The 23,440-nt window shown below is 43.9% G+C and overlaps 2 protein-coding genes across 2 annotated transcripts; both read right to left on the minus strand.

Moving 5' to 3' along the window:
* Window positions 1-5,686: 5,686 nt before the first annotated feature.
* On the minus strand, window positions 5,687-10,109 carry LOC133352541 (ubiquitin carboxyl-terminal hydrolase 17-like protein 6). The gene is made up of 7 exons (XM_061568251.1): window positions 10,055-10,109; window positions 8,520-8,590; window positions 7,895-7,968; window positions 7,668-7,776; window positions 7,129-7,272; window positions 6,538-6,638; window positions 5,687-6,279 (listed from the first exon to the last, which is right to left on the minus strand). The coding sequence occupies exons 1-7, from the start codon at window positions 10,107-10,109 to the stop codon at window positions 6,054-6,056; spliced, it is 780 nt and encodes a 259-aa protein (XP_061424235.1). The 3' UTR covers window positions 5,687-6,053.
* On the minus strand, window positions 8,575-21,057 carry LOC133352648 (Fanconi anemia group M protein-like). The gene is made up of 7 exons (XM_061568415.1): window positions 20,992-21,057; window positions 19,904-20,076; window positions 19,298-19,375; window positions 18,078-18,236; window positions 11,456-11,530; window positions 10,055-10,122; window positions 8,575-8,590 (listed from the first exon to the last, which is right to left on the minus strand). The coding sequence occupies exons 1-6, from the start codon at window positions 21,047-21,049 to the stop codon at window positions 10,111-10,113; spliced, it is 555 nt and encodes a 184-aa protein (XP_061424399.1). The 5' UTR covers window positions 21,050-21,057; the 3' UTR covers window positions 8,575-8,590; window positions 10,055-10,110.
* Between the last annotated feature and the right edge of the window lie 2,383 nt (window positions 21,058-23,440).

The following is a 23,440-nucleotide window of genomic DNA, read 5'->3' on the forward strand; positions in this document are numbered from 1 at the left end:
CCAAAAATCTTTTTACCCCCCCCCACCCAATTGTTATTTTGAAGGCATTTAATCCTACACACCCTACATACAATAGTCAGTAGTATCTAGTAACTTTATAGGATTACCCACGGACTCTAAAGTAGCATCTAGTGATTCTATACTATCTAATGACTCTATAGTATCTACTGACTAAAGTATTATCTACCGACTCTAGTAGTATCTACTGACTATAGTATCTACTAACTATAGTAATATCTACTGACTATAGTAGTATCTACTGACTATAGTAGAAACTGACTATACTAGTATCTGGCTCTACAGTCGTATCTACTGACTATAGTAGTATCCACTGACTATAGTAGTATCTGTTGACTATAGTAGTATCTGCTGACTCTATAGTAGTATCTGCTGACTGTAGTTGTATCTGACTATAGTCGTACCTACTGACTAGTAGTATCTACGGACTATAGTATCTAGTGACTATAGTAGTATCTGGCACTACACTAGTATCTACTGACTATAGTAGTATCCACTGACTATAGTAGTATATACTGACTCTACAGCAGTATATACTGACTGTAGTAGTATCTACTGACTGGAGTAGTATCTACTGACTGTAGTAGTATCTACTGACTGTAGTAGTAACTGCACATATTGGGGTAGGGGGGGAGAAGAGGACACATTGTTCAGGATTTACATCAGCCTGTGGTTGTGCAGCAGTGTGCTTTTTTATTCTTTTTGGCATTTTTAACTCGAGGGAGAACCTCTCTCCCATCGCCGCTCAGAATACTTGTTTGCATTGGTAGGGGCAACCGTGAGTTGGCGTTTCCACGCAGTCATGCAGCATGTCACCTTGTTGTACGAGAAGTAGTGATCGCTATTGGTGGTGGTCCTGTGGTGCACAATGACCGAGTAGAGCGAATAATGTTCCGGCTCGTGCACAACCTGATTGGACATGACCAGCCGCATGTTGAGTTGTTCTGGGAAGAGGAACTCTTACGAGGGATGAGGGAGGAGACAGTGGTGAGCCAAGCGTTAAAAGAGAGGAAAATAGGGTGCTGGCTAAGCTGGGGCAGAAGGGGGGAGCAAATGAACGTATTGGTGGGACACCAGTGCTTAGAACAAAAAATAAAATAAAATTTGTTACAATCATTTATTTTCCCGCGATTCGCAAACCCAGTCGGAAAATCTTGTGGGGTGCGTCAAAATAATTTCTCAATATAGAAGCAGTTGGAACATGGATGGCAGCTCAAGTTTTAGATGTTAGACTGTTTTATGAGGACCGATGTGTTATATTGCACCGGTGTACAGCCAATGTCCAAATGACAAATATGGTGAATGCAATCAAATTTGAATATAAGCATTCTGTGTAGCAAGTAAAATTCACCTTGTCGATTTTTCACACCACTAATCGATTCGCTCAATGGTAATGATAAGCACATTGGGCACCACGTGTAGGCTCACTCTCTTTGTGGATTTCCCCACGTGTGAGCACCTGTTCGCCCGACAATAGCATGTGTTGAGGCCGCTGGCCCCCGAGGCCTCTCCCTGCTGGGCACCGGCCGTAGGGGGTCCGCCGTCTCCCGATCCCTCACTCGTGTGAGAGCAGCTGCTGCTGCGCTCCTCGCTCGCGGGAGAAGGGCTGCCGCCTGCCGGCTCTCCTCCCTGGGTCAAACCCCCGCGAGTCCGCGAGTCCTGCTTGTGGGGCATGGCTCAGCGCTGGCTCACGGCCGCCTGAAAGCACCCTGTTGCCTCTCCGCCAATCAAACGCGACGCCTCCCCTCACACAAACCCGCGCACCAATCACACGCGCTGAACGGGGGGGTCAGGGGTTGGAGGGCAAATGACGTTGCTCGTGCCCGCGTCGCCGATTGGGGGTTTTTGTTACGGGTGGTTTAAAGGGCTGTGGGTCGGGTGTTCGCGAGGGGTGTTAGTCCGCACGCAGTGCGGGGGTTCGCAGCAGCAAGACGAAGCGTACACCCGTGGAAGCACCGACCACCCACGTTACGAGCGCACACACACACAGCACCACGCGTTTTCCACACACACTCGCAGAGTTCACCCGAGGCTGTGATCAATTACTAGCGTGCACCCGTGAAAGCGCCGACTGTACACATACGAGCGCACACACACAGCACCACGCTCTTCCCACACGCTCACCCGAGACTGTGATCAGTTACTAACGATTTATTATCGGCATGACTGTGAGCCACTCTCACGGAATCAGTCGGAATCGGCAAGGCAGGATTAAACTATCTCCCGATGGTCTGAACCTTAGTCTGTTAGGACTTCAACCCCTTTGGCGATTAAGCTAAATACCAACTCTCTCTCTTACTCACGGTTCGACGCTCCGGTGTGCCCATCCTCACAGCACTTCGATTCGTCACACGGACGTTCGAATAGCTGGACTGAAGAGACAACTGCCCCGATAGCTGACTTGAGAAGCAAGAGACCCTCCTGCCCCTTTCCATCGTCCCTTTATCCTTACCTACATCAAAGAGCCCGATCCGCCCGGCAATCAGAGCGCTCACCTGCACCCCAGCCCCACTCGGACCGCTGACCTCAGCGACATCCGCATCTGAGCCCGCCACTAAGCGCCCGACCAATTAGAGGAACGACCCCGTTTTCCCCGTCGTTCGTGGCTCCGCCCCCCCCCCTCACTACCTGCCCACCGATCCGTATGTGCGGGGTATGTTTGTATCCGCGGTGGCTGCGTAGCCTCGTCGTGATCGTGCATTTCCACGTTAATTCACGGCGCCGCAGGGCAATTCAGCCTGGGGAAAACCTTAGTCAATTCTCTGGTCCCAGGGAAAACCATGGAGGATGTTCCCCCTACGAGGGGGCTCCTGGGTGAAAACCTGTGGACCAGGTGGCTTCCCCGCGAGGCTCTACATGGGGGTCGGTGTGTGTGTGTTTGTGCGAGGGGTTGGTGAGGGGGAAGCCGCGTCGTCCCCATCGCTTGGCGGTGGTGAAGTCGTAGGTGGGGCGCCCGCAGAACGGCTTCGTGGCTGCGGCATCACACATGTTAATTTACGACAGAGATGCGTGTTCAATCACACACTGGAAATGGGAATATAAAATAACGCTTCAAGGTACGCGAAGGAAGATGGCATTCACTTTCCACATCTATATTCTGTAAGTTTCTCGATCTTCGTGAATTCGTCAAAAGCTTCCACCATATACAGGGATTTCTGTCGAGTCAAAAAACACAACAATGGCAAATTATTACTTTGAATAGTTCACAAACCATGACTTAAGTGGCTCTGCAGTCAACTTATGATATATAATTAATAAGGGGGAAAAATCTACATCCGGCTTTGGCCTTCCCATTTTTCACATTGATGTTAAGAGAGATGTCCAGGCAAGTGTCCAATGTGTCTGAGATGCTGAAGCACTGCAGGTGCTCAACTGTGAAAACACGAGTGCATACGCACTCAGAGATGGTATTACCGCTGTACATTAATGGCCGTGCTCTGATTGAAAGTGTTGATGACATGTTTCTCCAACAGACAAATCATGCGAAACTCAGTCTGTTGGCCTGTACAGTGCAGCAGGGGTGGCGCACAGGGTAAATACAAACAAATCGCACACAGCTGCGCAATGCCAGGGAATGGACACAAAACTGGATTGTAGCTCGTCTTGAATGTAAAGTATCTGGGATAACTCAAAGGTCAATGAGTGATTGCTGTAAAGCAGAAAGTCTGCCAGCGGCGTCGTGTACACGAGGCCCTGCAGGCTGGCATTCATGAAACGGCTATTCTCAAGGTTCTTGAGCCCAGCACCCTCATGTAGATCCTCTTGTCACTTGAGAACTAAGTTTTCTAACGCATGCGTCATGTATTCTGGAGATGGAATGCTGTCATAGTAGTAGGTTTTTACCCTTTTAAACTGGTACAAAATTGACACTTTTATACAAGGCATCATGTTTGCAATAACCACAACACAAGTTGTCAAAAATGCAAACAAAAAGAAGCAACTCTGATAATGATAATAATATGCATTGTCCCTAGATGCCCCTGGGTACATCCTCTAAATTACACTGGCCGTGACAAGGCTCTATTGAGGTGATCGAGGTCAAAAGGTCGCAGTGTGTGCGTATACAGGTCGGTCGCTGTCACTGGTTTGTGCACCCGTCACGGTTAAAACCCTATATTCCACCTTATGTAGATATTTAATCTCCAGAGTGGCGGGTGTCTGATGTGTCCGACGAGCCGGGACGACTGAGCCCGGAGGCTGCGCTTCAGCAGGATTGCATTGTGCCGCCCGCAGGATCCCAGCACCTGTAGTCTGGGGATCCTCCGGCAGCGCCTCCGTGTGAAGGACCGCGTGCGGAAGCCCGGCCGCCATCTTATTCTCCAAGGGAGGGGCCGCGCCCTTTAGGCCGTTAATGTGACATTCCGGTGGTCCCCAGCGCGCAAGTTCCTGCTCGTGAAATTTCGATTTAAAGCTTTCGTGACTGCAGGGATTCATCTTCTTGGTTCTTTCGGTAAAGTCACGTAGAAGGGAAATAATAAAATAATAAAAATAAAACAATAAAATAATTCTCACGACGTTTTGGCCACAACGACAGACCTGTTCTTCACCTGAGGACAGCTGCTTGCGTTGTGGCCGAAACGTCGTGAGAATTATTTTATTATGTTTTATTTTATTATTTCCCTTCTACGTGACTTTACCGAAAGAACCAAGAAGATGAATTCCTGCTCGTGGTGGGGGACCAGCGTCGAGGACTCGCTTTAAGAGTGCTTCTTTCCGCTGAACAGCTCCCTTCCCATATTCTTAGGTTTTTTTTCGGTACACAACATGTAGCTTCAGATAATTTCGGTCCAACAAAAAACAGACGATTACTTATATGACAGTCACATGATAGACAATGTTGGGACAAACAAAATCTTTCTGTTAACTCTTATAAGAATATTTATTTATACAGCAGGAATCCGATGAGTCGGGTCAGGTCAGAATGATACAACAACAAATAATACAAAAACTTGACAGTGAAAAGTATAGCAAATATTTACAAATAAAACGAAACTATTTTTTATCTTATCAGGTAAAGCCACTGAGCTATGAGCTTCTCATTCAGGAGCAACTTGGCAACAAATGATAGCTTAATAAACTGGTTTATCTTACAGAAATTTTTACAGCAAAATAATCTAAATAATCTAAACAAATGTTTGTAAAAGTTATCCCATCATATCAGATGTTTATATATTTCCTTCCTTCTGAGAAACCTAGACCATTATGGCTCACTAGGTGGGTTAGGGATGAAAACTAAGTACAGGCAGTCCCCGGATTATAGGGATGAAAACTAAATACACTGTGAATGAACATTTGTAAGTGAATGCTTTCTGTTAACAATTAATGGTAAAATGTTTAATGGTATTAATACACATTTGGATACAGTATATGTTCCATTAGTTTAATTATGGGTAGTGTTAGGGTAGATATTCGATTAAATAAAATAACACTGGTCAACAAAAAAAAAATTGTGGCCTGGACTAATTTCAGGGTGCTGATTCCAAATCTGATCTCAGATTTGCTCTATCACATGAGATGATCATATGAGATGTGATAGAGCAAAGCATACCCCATTTTCATTGATTTTACCCAAAATTAACTCTTGTCACTTATGATTGCAAGTTGTTGCGAGTCAGGGACTGCTTTAGTGTTAAAATATGGTGCTGTATTTTTAGGATAGTGTGTTTATAATATAATTTTATGTAGATATCCACATTTATTTAATATTTTTCTTATGCAGTTTTTATTGAAAATGCAATATTTAATATCTCAAAAACCTGATGTGATAGACAAGAACTTAAAACCGTTGGAATACCTTATGCCAGAAAAAGTGTGTTGACCAGTGTAATCGTAGGAAGTGCAGAGCGTATATACAGACATATGCTACAGGCAGTGATACACAACGTATTACAACGCGATACAGTAATGAGAGAAAACAGTACGGGAGGCACAACTATATCTGGCTATGGGATTTTATCTGGATTTTGGGGGGAAATTGTTGAGAACCTAACGCTTCCATAATCCGGGGATTGCCTGTAAGGAGGGAGCATCTGATATCAGGCTAAATTTCTAAGTCTCCAACGTGTCTTCTTAGGTGGGCGTGTGTCTGTGTGCAGTGTGTCTCCGGGTTGTGTCCTTTCTTCCTTGAGTGTCCTTTCTTCCTTGAGTGTCCTTCCTTGTGTAGTCTGAGCACTTGTGAGCTCTCCTTGTGTCCCTGATGCCACCCAGTTTGAAGACTGTGGGTCCTCGATGTCCACTGGGATGGCATTCTGCTCTGGTGACCTACACATAGCACACATCATCACCATCAAATTTATTCCACTGGCCAACAGGGCACCACAGAAAACTGCCTGTCATTGAAACTACCTAGAAAAATAAATTGCACCGAAAATGGCTGCTAACTCACGTGGTAACCACCTTCAAAATATAATTGTGGCCCGAGTAAGAGTGTACACAACACTGTCAGATAACACTGTTTGACTTAGGGTAAATAGATCGAGGTTTTATGGTTTCTGAAAATACATCATGAGTACAACTTACTTCGTATAGAAGAGGATGTAGGCCTGGTCTTCAAAAACTTCTGCATTGGTGACTGGCATCACGTCAGTATCGTCCATTCTGAACCAGCTGCCATTGCTGACCTGAAGAAAAAATACATCCACACTTGTTAAATTACGATCAATACCCAATTGTACCAGACTAATTTAAAAGTCAGCCATAGTGACAGATCATGAAAGCGGAATGTTATATGGAAGTTAACACGTGTACTCATATGCTTTGTGTGTGTGTATGTATGATCATAGTGGGGAACAGTAGCGTAGCGGTTAGCACATTGCACTACGAACCCGGCAACCAGAGGTCGATTCCCGCTTAAGACTAACAGCAGTGACGATTATCTCAACCGGTCCTGAGCCTCGTTCCCTCGGTCCACTCAGCCTCAAATGAGTATATGGTGCAATATGTAAACATTACCACTCAGGGGACAAAGGCGGCCGGGCGTGGTGCTGGCCACCCACCCCCTTCCTGTGTTGTTCTGGCTTTGACAGGTGCTCATGAACAGCACTTGCACCAACAGTCGAGTAAGGCTCTTTGGGGGATATTTGTTTTTTTGTTTATCATGCACAACATCACCTTGTTGTAGGAGTAGTAGTGGCCGCTATTGGTGGTGGTCCCGTGGTGCACAATCACTGAGTAGAGCGAATACAGTTCTGGCTCGTGCACAACCTGATTGGACATGAACGGCCGTATGTCGAGTTCTTCAGTGAAGAGGAAATCCTACAAGGGATGAGGGAGGAGACAGTGGTGGGCCAAGCATTAAAAGAGAGGAAAATATGGTGCTAGCTAAGCAGGGGCAGAAGAGGGGAGCAAATGAACGTATTGGCGGTACACTGGTGCACCGGATAAAAAAAGCACATTTTTCACAATAATTATATATTTTCCTGCGATTCGCAACCCATTTCAGAAAATATTGTGGGGTGCGTCAAAATAATTTCTCGTGATCTCAAAGCAGTCGGAAGATGAGTGTCAGTTCACATTTAGATTTTATACTGTTTAATGAGGACCGGTGTGTCATGCTTTACCGGTGTACTGCCAATACGTCCAAATGACAAAACGTTGAATACAAATATATTTGAATATCAGATGCATTCTGCGCAGAAAGTAAAATTCACCTTGTCGATTTTGTCGCCAAACTCATCGTATCGCTTAATGGTGATGATAAGCACATTGGGCACCACGTTTAGGCTCACTCTCTTTGTAGATTTCCCCACGCACGAGCACCTGTTCGCCAGACAATAGCACGTTAGTTTACGACCGAGATGCGTGTTTGATCACACACTGTATAAATGGGGATATACACGAACGTTTCAAGGTGCACGATGGAAGATTGCATACTCACATTCCACATCTGTATTCTGCAAGAGTCTCGGTCTTTGTGAATTCATGAAAAGCCATCACCAGATCTAGGGATTTCTGTCAATGACACAAAAATGGCAAATTATTACTTTGAATAGAAATTAATAAACCATGAGCTAAGTTAAGTTCAAGTTCATTTATTAGGTATAGCCCTGTGAGCAATTCGGCTCTTGAATCGGGTGCAACCGCAACAAACAAAAAACAAAAACATGAACAAAAAAAACATCTTAAAATGAATATGTACTAAGTGCAAACAGACAATCCAAGAAAAGACAGCAAAATATTGCAGGAAAAAAACACCGTACACCAACGCTGTGTGCAAAAATCCCAGTGGGATGCAAGTCAAACAACCAACAACAACCACAAGACAACTTAGATTAAGGCCCTCAGTCTAACTCTGTACTACAACAAACAAACATGGCTAAACCAATACACTTTTCGAAATCACCAAAATAAAGCCATGAAACCAATGAAACAGTGATCACAGGAACTGACGGAATTTTCACAATAAATGGCATAAGTGGCTCTGCTGTCAACTGGTTGTGGTACATAAATATAATGAATGACAAAAACAATCGACATCAGGCTGTAGCCTTCCCAATTCTTACGTTGATATTAAGAGAGATGTCCAGGCAGGCGTCCAACGTGTCTGAGATGCTTAAGCACTGCATGCACTCAACTGTGAAAACACAAGTGCACACATATTGGAGATTAATATTACTACTGCATATTGCATAATCCTCATCAAAAGTATTCACATGTTAACTGGCTAATATCATGAACATCTTCAGATACCACCAACCCAGATGCAACTATATTTGTTAAATAAAAATATATTTGATGAAAACTGTAACGGTTATTAAACACCAAAAACGTTATGAACTTATTCATCTTCTTTGTTCTTTCGGTAAAGTCACGTAACTTTACCGAAAGAACCAAGAAGATGAATCCCTGCAGTCACGAAAGCTTTACATCGAAATATGAACTTATTGTTGATACTGTGTTGGCAGTGGTGCCCTAGCACAAATCACAGGTAATCAACACATTTGTCAATAGCACTGCCTTACAAGGAAACACATGCAATTGGTGACGTTTTCAGAAGTGATCCTTATTCATAGCACAGAAACAGAAAGATAGGGTTGATACGAGTTGGAGACTGCACTGTACACCATGGGGCCTGATGAGCAATTACATTTCAATTTTTTTCCTGATGAACACTTTTTAAAGTGGCACACATAATAAACACGTGCAATCTAGTTCCATATTCGGCGTCTTACTAACTTGTGTAGTCAACGATGATCACACTCAGGATTGTCTGGTAATAATACAACGTTTCCATGACGATTAATTAACGGAAACTACAAAACACCGCTCACTGCCACCGGCACGATGGCTCCGCCCTCACTGTCCAAAATGGCGGAAAGAAATTGGCTCCGCCCCTTTTACCCTGAGGACCTGAGGATCTATATTGTCAACATGTGTATGATGACATCAACTAATTTGTGTTCAATGTTAAAGTTTAAAATGTTGGAAGATTGCACGTTGGGTAGCCTCGTTAAAGCGGGGTCGAAGAAATCACTATTAGCACAATCCAGTTGTTCGTATCGTTGATATAACACCCTTTAACCAAGATAACTACACGGGAAAGGGAGTAGAGTCAATTATATAATTCTAGATTTGAAGCTTTCGTGACCGCAAGGATTCATATTCTTAGGTTTTTTCGGTAAAGTCACGTAGGTAAAAAATTTAAATTAATAAAAGTCAAATGAAATAAAAATCACGACGTTTCGGAGGCAACACAAGCTTCCGTCTTCAGGTGGAACCGTCACAGCACGATTGCTGTATCAAGTTACTTTTATTAATTTTAATTACATTTTTTTACCTACGTGACTTTACCGAAAAAACCTAAGAATATCAATTATATAACTTGTAAACAATGAAAGAGAAACTGGAAAGGGAATGCATATTTTGTGCATGTATGCTTATGTCCTTGTGTACGTGTTTTTACATCTACATATGTGCTCGTTGTTTAAAAGAGAATATAAGGTTGCATGCGAGAGTTTGCATAGCCCAGTATGGATTGTGACATTGGTTGAAATCACTCCTTAAAGGGTGGATGTTTAGAAAGGAGCACAGTACCTACCTCTCGATTTCAGGTACCCCCTGAAGATCTGGTGGATCAATGTAGGGGTCTCCATGTTAATACCGAGCCTGAAAACACAACACGCAATGACACCACACGGTAACTACAGAGGCAATGTCTTTACCAGATGAACACTCGGAAGAGTTACATATTTTTTAATCCTTTATATTAAGTTCGCTTGCTTGCTTGCGTGCTTGCGTGCTTGCGTGCTTGCTTACGACCGTGCAAATCTTTCGGTAGTCTTTTAACCCACTTCCCGTGATCCAATCGAGCTGACATTTTGCACACAGACTCGTTGTGCGAGACAATTAATGTTCGTGAAAATTTTTTCCAAAATTTTACACTGTTTAGGGAAAACAAATTAAATATTTAATTACCAATTGCTTAATACTGGCAGACAATCATCTGACCCATAGGTGGCAGCCATCTCAAGCCAGAGGACGAGAGGACTCTAGCCGCCACGCATATAAAGGATTTATAGTGAAAAACTTTGTTTTTACGGGTTATACTTGTTCGCTCCTAGTATTAACTCGCTGCAGTGGCAATATCGTAACTACCTCAGCTGGTATACAGGTCATGGGTTTGATCCCAATCCTGACGCCGGTAAATTTGCAGTTTGCATTCACTCCCTGTGGTCGCGTGGATTTTTTTGTATACGAGCCCACCGATTTTCCCCTCCACATTTAAAAAAAACATGCGCTTAGAGTATTTGGTTTATAAAAATTTCACGTGATAAGTCACTTCGTTGAGCTATCATGTATGGCCAAGTCGCGCCTGAAAAAGAGCTATCTAGCTCAGTGGGCCTCGCCTGATAAAATAAAATTATTTAACGGTAAAAGTGTAAGTCACAGTCTCCAAATAACATAAAGAATTCATCCAGTTGGCTGAGCGATAATGTGAGCATCTCACAAACGGAAAGTTACCAGTTCAAATCATGATGATTGGGGGTTTACTCATCATCCGTCTGAGGTCAATGTACTGGGTACCCCGTTGTGGGGCAGTCAATAGTGGTTGTCCTAAATTTTGACTTAAAACTTTCGTGACTGCAGGAAATCATATTTTTTGGTTCTTTCGGTAAAGTAACGTAGATAGAAACATTTTTCATTAAAATAAAGTGAATACAAATATGAATAATAAAATATCAAATAAAAATTAAAATAATAATAAAAATACAAAAACACACTAATGTAGACAGCAGCCTGGTTCTTAATCAGAGTGTACTGGCAGTCTATAGTGTAGACTGTAGCCTGGTTCTTAACCTTGGTGAGTGTACTGGCAGTCTAAAATGTAGACTCTAGCCTGGTTGTCCTACGGACAAATATTTTTTCTGAACAACCCAGGCATCCATGTGCTGGTATTGTGCAAATATTTATGGAGTTTGCTGGGGCATGCATTACTTACTGCCTTTGGTTGAAGAGGCAGGATTGGTGCAGAGCATCTATCACGTAACCCAGAAACACATGTGCATCCTCCTGCCTGCCAAAACACAGGTCCTCGCCGATGTCTGTGTGAAAATGGACAGAGGTCACACATGATGTGGTCACACAGTTACTGGCACAGTTAGGATATAGCTTATGAAGTCCCTCAGCAACTAAACCGGCTCCAGATTCTTGAGAAATATTGTGGAATCTGGTGCATAGGACTTTAACAGATATTTTCACGTAAACCTTTTCAAGAAAAGGAAGAGCATATTGACAGATTTGTGGGTTAATCACAGAACTGGGTGTGGCTGGCAATGTTTAGAACGAGCATCAACAGAGGAATGCTAGACCGGAAGAACATCCGATGCATTGGAGTTGTAATCTCAGTGCTGACCAAAACTAGTAATTTTCTATTCGATATTGTATACAAAAACTGATTCAAACTGCCCTTTCAGGGGATCTTGAGATGACAGAAGTTTCAACGTCAAAGACACTTGGGAATTGTGCTGGAACTTACGTTTGAAATTGCGAACTATCTCGATGGGATTGATGGCCGTGCCCCGATTCATGAAGGCGTTGAAGACGTGTTTCTCCAACAGACACATCATGCAAAACTCAGTCTGTTTGCCTGTGAAGTGGGGCAGGGGTGGCACACAGTGACAATGCAAACCAATCGCACACATAGCCCAGCTGCGCACAGTCAGGTAATCTACACAAAACGCGATTGTAGCTCGTCTCGAATGTAAAATATCTGGGAGAACTCACAGTTCCATGAGTGATCGCCGTAAAGCAAAAAGTTTGCCAGCGGCGCCGTGTATGTGAGGCCCTGCAGGCTGGCATTCACGAAACACGTATTTCCGAGGTTCTTAAGCCCAGCACCCTCATGTAGATCCTCCTGCCACTTGAGAACCGAGGTGTCTGTCGCAGATGTGATGAATTCTGAAGATGGAATGCTGTCCTCGTCTGCACACATTACAAGATGGAAACACATACTTGACACTCACAGAACATCTGAGGGGAATGGTTTGAAAATTGCGTGTCTTAGCCTGTACGCGTGCGGGCATATTTTTTTGTGGTGCTGTTAGGTAGACAATCCTCTTCACCAGCTGGCGAGATGCAAATGTATTAATGTCTTTGAAGTGTTCAGCACTAGTAATCAGAATTGCCTGAAGAGCATCTTCAGCCTGTAAGTTTTACATTGACAGCAATGGCGAGACAGCCACTGACGAGATATCAAAGTGTACGTATGTGTGCACGTTGAACTTCTTTCACACCGTGCGTAGCCAACCATACTAATCAGAGGAACAGGGTCACGCTGGCACACACTTACCTCTCGCGTTAGGTTTGTTCAGCCCAGCCTTGCTGACGTAAGACACGGCGGATGGAACGGTGATGTATTGGATCCTCAGCCCCTTGTCATTTGCTGTTGACACCATGGGGGTCGATGTGGATGCCTCATCCTTGACGACGATAATGGAGATGGTGTCCCTTTCTGCCCATTGAACACTTTTGGTCTTCTTCTCCTACGGTAACGGTAAAAGCAGCCTTAAGTCATGCATACGCATCGCCACTACACTGCAGCATTACTCAAATTGCTAAGTGCAGATTCGTATTTCGAACAATGTTGCTAAATATTAAACAACATGGCAAGCCAATCTAATAATGGAGACTCTGCTTTGTTTTCAGATTCCTAGGGTCTATCCTTGTGTCCAAAGAAGTTGGACAAAAACATACTCCATGTCTAAATTCACATTGTGATATTCTGAAGATGTTACGTTAAAAAGATGCACGTGATATCACTCGAGCGCAAATACAGACCCATATGAACACACATACCCACACGGGAATACATCCCTTCATACACCCTCCCCATCCTTGCAGTGCGTGAAATTGGAAATAATTTTTTTTTACTCTATTCATGTAACGGTTAGCAATCTGGTGTTGTCATACGGAATTTGGTGCTTCAATTTCCTGGCATGTCAGTAGAAATACATCCTTCCCACCTTTATTCACCAAGCAGTAAAAATGGGGAGACCACAGTTAGTCGATGGACAAGCCATGTGTGTTGTGGGATCAGGTGTGGGTGCTCCCACATTTTCCAAGGTGTTTGGTGGGCGTAGATAGGTGAGAGTTTCCTCTCGTGCAAACCCAACCGCGAGCAATCGTATGAGCAGACTAGTTCAAGGCTGCACCTTTACGTGTCGACTGGTCTTCTTTGCAAGTGTTGCAACGTAAACTTAAATAAATTTATACCTACATTTTATCAATACTGATCTATAATACAGGTTTTTTTTCTTGTTAGTTCGCGTAAATATATTAATGTGTCGTTAAACCAGCCACCACCCAACACTGCCAACGAGTAAGGTTTGTCATGTAAACAGAACGTGGCCAATTCGTCACTAGTACAGCACACCGGTGTGTTGGAGAGCAAGGCCACAACATTTACAATCTGAATACGACGTTTCGCCAGTAATTACAACGAGCTTCATAAGGCGACAGTCAGATCTGTGGAGAAATCCACCTGTTTTGTTCGTTAAATAGAGGCGTAGATGTGGTGACAACACTTGTGTGCTCTCGTGTTGTCACCACAAACGTGATACTCAGATTGTAAATGTTGTGGCTTGGCTCTCCAACGCACCGGTGTGCTGTACTAGTGACTAATTGGCATGTTCTGTTTATGTAACAACCCTTACTAATTGGCTGTGTCGGGTGGTGGCGGGTTTAACGACACATTTATATATTTATGCCATTTAACTCAAAATAAAAAAGAGGAAAAAATAAGGGAAAAAACGGTATCATGGATGATTATGGTCGCGAAAGCATTAATGATAATTACATTTTGCCAAATCACCTGCTGTGATCTATCCTCCCTCTTTGCTGCTCCTACAGCCTCTCTTACCTGAGTCCTATCATCTGCAATGCTTTCATCAGATGATGTCTCCTCACCAATCTTCCACGCACCTCCGAGCAGCACGTTTGCCTAGGCACGGTGCGAAAGAAGTTCAACATACATCATGACTTTAAACTGGTGTTGCAGCTTTCCAAAGACTCGAAAGAGGGCTGCCTTTTTTATCCTCACTTCTTGACTCAAACTGTTGTTGAAACTTTCAACAACGTGAGCCTGAATTTTGATTTAAAGCTTTCGTGACTGCAGGGATTCATATTCTTGGTTCTTTCGGTAAAGTAACGTAGAAGAGAAATAATAAAATTATACAAATATCAAACAAACAAAATTTTCACGACGTTTCGACTGCAACGCGAGCCTGCTTTATGTCGGCTTTCGGGTCACACTCTGTGGGAACATTATCACTTTCAACAACGTGAGCCTGCTTTATGTCGGCTTTCGGGTCACACTCTGTGGGAACATTATCACTTTCAACAACGTGAGCCTGCTTTATGTCGGCTTTCGGGTCACACTCTGAGAAGATTATCACTTGGCTCAACGTCGTGTTTTAGGTAGTTAGTACGAGTTTTAAATTAATGTAGTGCTTCAGGCTTACCCTGTCCATATATAGGTAAACCAAATCAACCTCTGAACTGATATGTTTCGCTCTCCAAAAAAAAAAGTTATTAGCACAGACTCTGTTAGATGTGCCCAGTCACCCGCTATGATTTATCTCACTCTCTGCAGCTCTTACTGCCCTTACCTTAGTCAGATCATTTTCCTTGTGTCCATCGATTGATGCCTCCTCACTCGTTGACGTTAAATTGGAATTGCAGCTCTGAAAAACGCTCTCTCTGGAGCTGCAACGGCCGCCCACCAGACTCGGAAGAGGAGTGTCCGGTGAGGTCCTAGCAGAGCTATCCTCATCATCAGAACTGCTTCGGCAACAGCAGCAGCATATTCTTTTGAAAAACTTTCCGAAAAATTTCCTTACACCTCTCTTCATGATGGCCATGCCTCCAATGTGCCAGAGCACCTAAACTTTTCCTAAAATGTTATCTTGCGAACGCCAGAGAGCAAGTGAAGACACGTCTGCTTTCCAAGGTATCCGTAGAGCAACTGTGAGAAATCACTCCACGCATCACCGACAGGATGTGACGTCACAACCAGACTGCAGTGACGTTACAATGACACCTTACTACGAGTGTCACGTGACGTCACAGACTCCCGACTACGCCGACGACACACAACTAACTGCATTTGTTGCTCAAATAGCTTTCCTTGGTGTTAATTAACAGAGCTATTGCATGCCTGCATTACACGTGTAACATCACACAGCCCACTGTATGCGTTAGGCTTCACTTGCCATTAAACACCAGAATCAACTCGAGCAAGAATTCCATCCTGGCAGGGAGTACACCTTACTTTCTATTACAGGTTTTCCAAAATTCCACTTTTATTAATATACTCCCCGTTTAAAGACAATTTAAATTGTTCTGCACTTGTGACACGATCATCAATCAACGCTGTCTGATTGGCAACACACCTGCTCAAGCTCTGGGATAACAGGCACGTGATGGCATCAGTGCTTGTCCACTTTGCTCTAATTAGTGTATTTTCTAATCTTCACAGAACGTATTTAATTACTCGTTGAGGTTTAATGAGCTCACCTGCCTCGATTTGTGGCCAATTCTTGCAGATACGAGTCACAACACTTGCTTCATGTGCAGTGATATCAATGTGAATTAAAGTGCGATGTTACCAATTACGTCCCATTTTGACTGGAGAGGATCAATGGGCGGGGTTTGAGAATCTGAGACGGTAAAATCTTGAATGTTCATAAAATCTACAGAGGTTGAGGGCTTTGCCTGCTTCACGTCGGCTTCAGTGTCACACATTGAGGGAAGAGAATGTCGCGGCTCAATGTATTTTTTTCAAGTATTTAGCGCGATGTTTAAATTAATGCAGTGCTTCAGGCTGACCCTGTTGAAACGTAGCTAACCCAATTCAATCTCCGATCAAAAATGTTTCGGGATTCATAAACAAGATACAGATTATTTATTTTTCTTACTTATTAGCACAGACTGTTATATGCCCCATACTTCAGTAGTACAGCTTAATGACGACCGTTCATGCGTATCCCATTACATTTGGATTCACAAGCATTGACTTAAGTCCGTGAAAAAGAGGCTTGTCGTTTAGTGATTTAATTCACGAACTTTTAAATTACTTTCCGCGAGCAACAACAACAACAACGACGACGCCATGGCCAGGTGTTTGGAGAACTCTCGCTCCGACGCGTCTCCCAGGGCGGATCGATTCTGGGTGGGCTCTCCAAAGACTCTGTCGCCCGTGGTTGAGATCCTGGAGCAAGAGGATTTAGCGGCGGACCACAGCGTTGCGACTCGAGCGCACATGCACACAACAGGCGCCTTGAAAGGGGCTCCCGTGGTGAAGGGAGGTGTCCGTTTGGCTCGTGGAGGCTCGCTGCAGTCTCCTCCGCCTTTGGAACGAGCCAAGGAGGCCCCATTGGAAGAAGACGGATTCGGGAGACGTGTCGTTCGGCCGTTCAAGTTCCAAGGAATATGCGATGTTGTTGATGGTGACGGTGATGATGATGATGATGGCAGAAGTCGCGGTGGTGATGAAGAAGACGGCGTCAATGTTCGTGGCAATGATGTTGACGGTGGTGATGGTGACGACATTGATTTTGCCGACAAAAACAGAAATGTTGCAGAGTTTGAAAGAAATCGCAATGGTGAAGGTGGTGACGATGGTGGTGGTGGAAATCATGGTGGTGTTGGTGATGACGAGCTCCGCGACAATAGCGTTCATTCCGGCGAGTGCGACAACGGCAACAATGTCGTCTTTTTGAATGTATGTAAAACAAGAAGAGCGTGTCAGATTTTACCGCTCAAGTCGGGAACTAGCGCAAATGTCGTCCACTATGGCAGTGAATAAAACAGCACCACAGGCACAGAATCAGTGCCTTGAATCCGTCAACGGGGCACCCGGTTTTGTATCTCTGCGAGTTTAATGTGCAGCACATATGGGTGCCCCATCTATCACGATATTGAGACAATAAAACTGACAGTAGCTTGGGTTTTCACACTATGTGTACGACTCACATGACACATACACGAGATCCGGTTTTAGGCATGTCGACATCACCAGACGCGTCTCCACATCAGATGCATCTACCTAGCGTCGCCATCACACTGGGCATCTTGTAGTTCCCTGGCTCTCGATTGTTTTGCTTGGCCAGTATGCGTACGTTTGATGTATTTAAATGTGATCCTCCGACTGCGAGAGAAATAAATGTACGTAAACGTGAACGAAATGCAGCGTCTTAATTCTATGTCTCATGAGTACGTTTTTCTGGAGGACATCATTGTGCCCGAAAGGGGGAAAAGAAGAGTTAGGATGTGTGTGAAATACGAGGATCTGTCTGGATTTGTTTGCAAAATGTGGTTGCCAGAAACTTCACCTACACCCATAAACGAAACCACATCCCTTCAGTGCACTGATCCTTCCACTGGGTCCCAACTCCAATCCTGAATCCATTTCAAGATCGCACTCACCATCTTCAGGAGCCCCCGGCCCATCTCTCCCTACTCAACTCACTCTACTCCCATCGACGTATTCTCCCCTACAGAAAATTCAAGGGGGCCTTACATTGAAGAATACTGCATTAGAGGCACGATCGTGGGGGCTGTACCTTGAGATACTGCACCCTGATGGCCGACAGCTCCTCGTCCGGCTCCACCACGATCTTCTCGACGACGCGTTCGTGCGAGTAGGGCAGGATGTCGGGGGAGTCCTCAGAGCGCAGCTCCACACGCGAGATCAAGAGGTTGTTTAGAACCTGCTGAACAGACTGCGGCACCGCAAAGAGATAACGGCGGAATTGGATGGTTGGAATTACGAGTGGCAATTATTTGCAAGCCACTATTCACCCGATAAATGCATTAAATATTCCATCAGTCATCATCATCATCACAAATAAAACTAAATTAACACGCTGTGTTAATAAAAAAACAAAGGAAATTTACTTAACTAATCCTGCTACTAGTTGTTAATCCGGACACAGGAAGGTATAAACGAACCTCATCATGCAATAAGCCGGTTTTTTACTTTGTAAGTCTCAGCAGTGCACCGCTTGTTAACCAACAACACTGCTGGGGTATCCTGGGTTATCGGCAAGAACTGACCATTACCAGCAGACAGTCAATTCACAGCATTCATCATCACCATCATAATCAGTCCCTTTAACCAGGGTCGTGGGGGCGCCAGCGACGCACTAGCAACCCTACCAATTTAAGCAGTAGGCTGCCAATTGTTAAACCGTTTTACTGCAAATATATTTTAAAAGCAAAAAATACTACAGTTATTGTATTGATGTTATGAAGAAGTAGAATAAACTTTGCCAAAGTAGTATGTGGTAAAATGGTTTTATCGAATCAGTAGAGCTGGCAAGTATGTAATGATGCTTGAGTAATCAACACCTTCCACCTCAAATTGTAAATGTTGTGGCTTCAACACACCGGTGGGCTAAAGCAGTGAACTATTTGTCTTTGTCAACGTGACACTTTTTTACTGATTGGCCGTGTCGGGTGGTGGAGGGTTACGACACATTTATAAATAAACGCGATCTAAACCCAAAAACGTTGATTATGAATAACATTGGTCGCGAAAGCCTACGTGTTAAACTGACCTTCCACCTATTGCAGTCATTTGCGATCTGCACAACATCCATCATCAATTTCCCTGTCCAAGACACGGCGTTCATCATCCAGCTGCTCCTCGGCCGACCTCTCTGTCCTGGTACCCTTCAACCGGGACCTGCAGGATGGTGTTAAAAATTCCCTCTGGTGTTCAAGTGAGAGCAGAACCAACAGTCGACAAAAGCATGTGTCCCAGTGGGGTGGGGAGGCTCACCTGCCGATCACTGCCAGGCGTCGCGCTCAGAGCAAGGACGCGGAACTGGCGTGAATAGCCGACGAGCTGATTCACCACCTGCCATGGACACCGAGTACAGCGCACATGTGTTAACGAACCAGCAGAGTCGGGAAATATAAGGTAATCATAACGTTTTTTTAAGCGAGCAAAAGGCAGTTTTACAACAGTACAATTTGGATTCATGTAGCAACTAGCATGCAGAAGGTACAGTCTTTTTGTCAATCTACTGCTGAATGAGGACCTCCCTACGCTGTATACGCGTCATGCAGGTGAAACGACCTTACTTCACCATGATGATCAATATGAGTTTCTGAAGGCAAACAGCATGTTAGGGGCATTGTAAATTACATCGGATTTTGGTCTGCTGAAAACATAGCCCCACAGCAACCTACAATACCACGTTAATGCATGATGGTCACCGATCCAAGCACCATCCAGGCTCATCCCCGCTTAGTGTCGAAAATCTAACGAGACTGAGCAAATTCCAGGAGATTTTTTTCACAGGCACGGGATCAAAAAGTTAAAAGCTACTCACGATGCCGTATAAACCAAAATGAAGGATGAGCTCCGATAATGGGACCTAACCTGGCAATAAGAGTAGTTTCCCATCGCTTTGTGGGCTTCATCGACGACCAAGCACTTGACGGCCGCCGCAGGGCAAGCTTCACTGCAGAGGTCGTTCTTCATCACGTGCGGAGTCAAGAAGAAGAGCCGCTTCTTCGCCCAGATGGCCTGGCGGTTTGAAGCCATGGTACTGCCTGCCAAGGAAAAGCGTGCAAGGAAAATGACACATTGGGGGACCTTTTTTGGCAGTATCAATGTATTCAAAATAACAATAGGTTTTACCCGTTCTGGCAATAAAACAGGTGTTAACATGTTGAAACACCAAATACTGTAGAAACCTTTTGCAAGGAATCAAGTCGACATTAACCACGCGTACATGTGGTGAACATGCAAACTGATAATAAAATGACATCAGTTGTAGATTTTACATACACATCCTGTATCAGCAGCCACGATCTATATCCAGCACAACTATACCCACCATTATTACCAACACCCCAATTACCACAAAGACCACCACTCCGAAAACCTTCATCAAAATTACCATCATTACTGGTACCTCCACCACAAAAAACCCCGCTCCCCAAGTTTGTTGTTGCAATCTTGATTTGAAGCTTTCGTGACTGCGTGAATCCATACTCTTTGGTTCTTTAGGTAAAGTCACGTATGTATAAAATATTTTATTTTATGTTGTTGCAGCTTGCCGACCCCCCCTACTGGACATCTGTGAAAAGAGTTTCATAGCTCATCGGATTCCTCCAGTCTAGACAAAAAATTTCCGATTCTGAACCACTCAATAATTTTCGATTTAAAGCTTTCGTGAGTGCAGGGATTCATCTTCTTGGTTCTTTCGGTAAAGTCACGTAGAAGGGAAGTAGAAGGGAAGTAATAAAATAATAAAAATAAAACATAATTAAATAATTCTCACGACGTTTCGGCCACAACGCAAGCAGCCGTCCTCAGGTGAAGAACAGGTCTGTCGAGAAGACAGAGTCTGAATGACAACCCCAGGCTTGGAGTGTCTTTTTAAGCTGGGTAATTATCATCCCAACCAACCACCGCCACCACCATCGAAGCAATCCACACACACACAAAATAATAATAATCACCCGTCATCTCCGCCATGTGCTCCTGTGAGATGCCCATCACGTTGTGACATGCCTCCATCTGCTGTGCCACCAGCGGTTTGGTGGGAGCCATGAAGAGGATCTTGCCGGACGGGTACCACTTTATATGTACATTAATAATACAAACAACATTTAAGAATTTGCTTTGAAATATGTTGGACACTCGAAATGAAGGGCGTGGGCAGGTGCTCCAAATCGAGGGCAGACACATTTATTGTGGTTAATAGCAATCTTGTGAAGAACAGCACCGTCACTCTGTAAAATGCAACAGCACGTGTGTTACAAACAGCATTTCTCCTGAGTCGCCATTAACCATGTGACTGGTTTACACGTGCGGTTGTTCGTTAACAGTTTTCTCATAAGCATCACCTACTCTTCCAACCCAGCCAACTATGGTAGCTCTATCCACTACTCCAGTAGCTCCGAACAATACACAGGTTGCCACGGCCAATACTCTGGTAACCCCGCCCAATACTCGGGGAGCCATACTACTCGGGTAGCTCCAACAACTACTGCGGCAGCTCTTTCTTTTGATGATATAATACGTTGAGTATGTGGCCAGAACGTTAACACCAGGGCCATTATGCCAATCATCACATATGTGGAGACATTGAGACAGACTTTGTAAAACAACTGATTGTCCTGACCAAATAAAGAAGTGTTGGTAGCTTTGCTAATTTATATTAACTGGAAAAATTGCAATGATCCCTGTCTGATTGGCAATGCGCCGTCTGGGGGACCAGCATAACAAACATGTGAAGGCCTCAATGAATGCCCACTGGCACTAATTGGTGTATTTTGTAATCCTCAGTAAAGTGTTAAATTAATTCTTGAAGCGTATTCAGCTCACCTGGCTGCAATTCACATTTCTACACGGATGTTTTTGTCCAGTTGCCCAAGATATACTCTTTCAAATATTTGCTTCAGGTGTATAATTTATATATTTGTCTTCTGTTAAAAAACACAACATATACATACACAAATACTAAGCTATTGTGAAAGGCCGGCGTTCCGTTTATCCATTTGTCCGTTAAAATTATAAGAGCCTTTCAGAAGTCCTGAATCAAAAAGTTATCGAAAGTGGGGGTAAATAGTTGATCTAAAAGGTTTTCAAAAATTGTTGACCCCCCCCCCCTCCAAAAATCTTTTTACCCCCCCCCCACCCAATTGTTATTTTGAAGGCATTTAATCCTACACACCCTACATACAATAGTCAGTAGTATCTAGTAACTTTATAGGATTACCCACGGACTCTAAAGTAGCATCTAGTGATTCTATACTATCTAATGACTCTATAGTATCTACTGACTAAAGTATTATCTACCGACTCTAGTAGTATCTACTGACTATAGTATCTACTAACTATAGTAATATCTACTGACTATAGTAGTATCTACTGACTATAGTAGAAACTGACTATACTAGTATCTGGCTCTACAGTCGTATCCACTGACTATAGTAGTATCCACTGACTATAGTAGTATCTGTTGACTATAGTAGTATCTGCTGACTCTATAGTAGTATCTGCTGACTGTAGTTGTATCTGACTATAGTCGTACCTACTGACTAGTAGTATCTACGGACTATAGTATCTAGTGACTATAGTAGTATCTGGCACTACAGTAGTATCTACTGACTATAGTAGTATCCACTGACTATAGTCGTATATACTGACTCTACAGCAGTATATACTGACTGTAGTAGTATCTACTGACTGGAGTAGTATCTACTGACTGTAGTAGTATCTACTGACTGTAGTAGTAACTGCACATATTGGGGTAGGGGGGGAGAAGAGGACACATTGTTCAGGATTTACATCAGCCTGTGGTTGTGCAGCAGTGTGCTTTTTTATTCTTTTTGGCATTTTTAACTCGAGGGAGAACCTCTCTCCCATCGCCGCTCAGAATACTTGTTTGCATTGGTAGGGGCAACCGTGAGTTGGCGTTTCCACGCAGTCATGCAGCATGTCACCTTGTTGTACGAGAAGTAGTGATCGCTATTGGTGGTGGTCCTGTGGTGCACAATGACCGAGTAGAGCGAATAATGTTCCGGCTCGTGCACAACCTGATTGGACATGACCAGCCGCATGTTGAGTTGTTCTGGGAAGAGGAACTCTTACGAGGGATGAGGGAGGAGACAGTGGTGAGCCAAGCGTTAAAAGATAGGAAAATATGGTGCTGGCTAAGCTGGGGCAGAAGGGGGGAGCAAATGAACGTATTGGTGGGACACCAGTGCTTAGAACAAAAAATAAAATAAAATTTGTTACAATCATTTATTTTCCCGCGATTCGCAAACCCAGTCGGAAAATCTTGTGGGGTGCGTCAAAATAATTTCTCAATATAGAAGCAGTTGGAACATGGATGGCAGCTCAAGTTTTAGATGTTAGACTGTTTTATGAGGACCGATGTGTTATATTGCACCGGTGTACAGC

This window comes from Lethenteron reissneri, chromosome 41, assembly GCF_015708825.2.
Source record: "Lethenteron reissneri isolate LAM-NWPU_2019-01 chromosome 41, ASM1570882v1, whole genome shotgun sequence".
In the NCBI taxonomy this organism is placed as follows: domain Eukaryota; kingdom Metazoa; phylum Chordata; class Hyperoartia; order Petromyzontiformes; family Petromyzontidae; genus Lethenteron; species Lethenteron reissneri.

What these genes read in the sequence shown, in the direction of transcription:
- LOC133352541 (XM_061568251.1), bottom strand. Translation starts at nt 10,109, where the DNA reads ATGGAGACCCCTACATTGATCCACCAGATCTTCAGGGGGTACCTGAAA. An exon ending in ACTACTACTCCTACAACAAG is followed by an intron (nt 6,639 to 7,128) that starts GTGATGTTGTGC and finishes TTTTTTCTTCAG; the next exon opens with GTCAGCAATGGCAGCTGGTT. An exon ending in TACATCCTCTTCTATACGAA is followed by an intron (nt 6,280 to 6,537) that starts GTAAGTTGTACT and finishes TGCTATGTGTAG; the next exon opens with GTCACCAGAGCAGAATGCCA.
- LOC133352648 (XM_061568415.1), bottom strand. Translation starts at nt 21,049, where the DNA reads ATGGAGGCATGTCACAACGTGATGGGCATCTCACAGGAGCACATGGCG. An exon ending in GAAACTACTCTTATTGCCAG is followed by an intron (nt 19,376 to 19,903) that starts GTTAGGTCCCAT and finishes TGTCCATGGCAG; the next exon opens with GTGGTGAATCAGCTCGTCGG. An exon ending in CGCCTGGCAGTGATCGGCAG is followed by an intron (nt 18,237 to 19,297) that starts GTGAGCCTCCCC and finishes GCGGTGCCGCAG; the next exon opens with TCTGTTCAGCAGGTTCTAAA.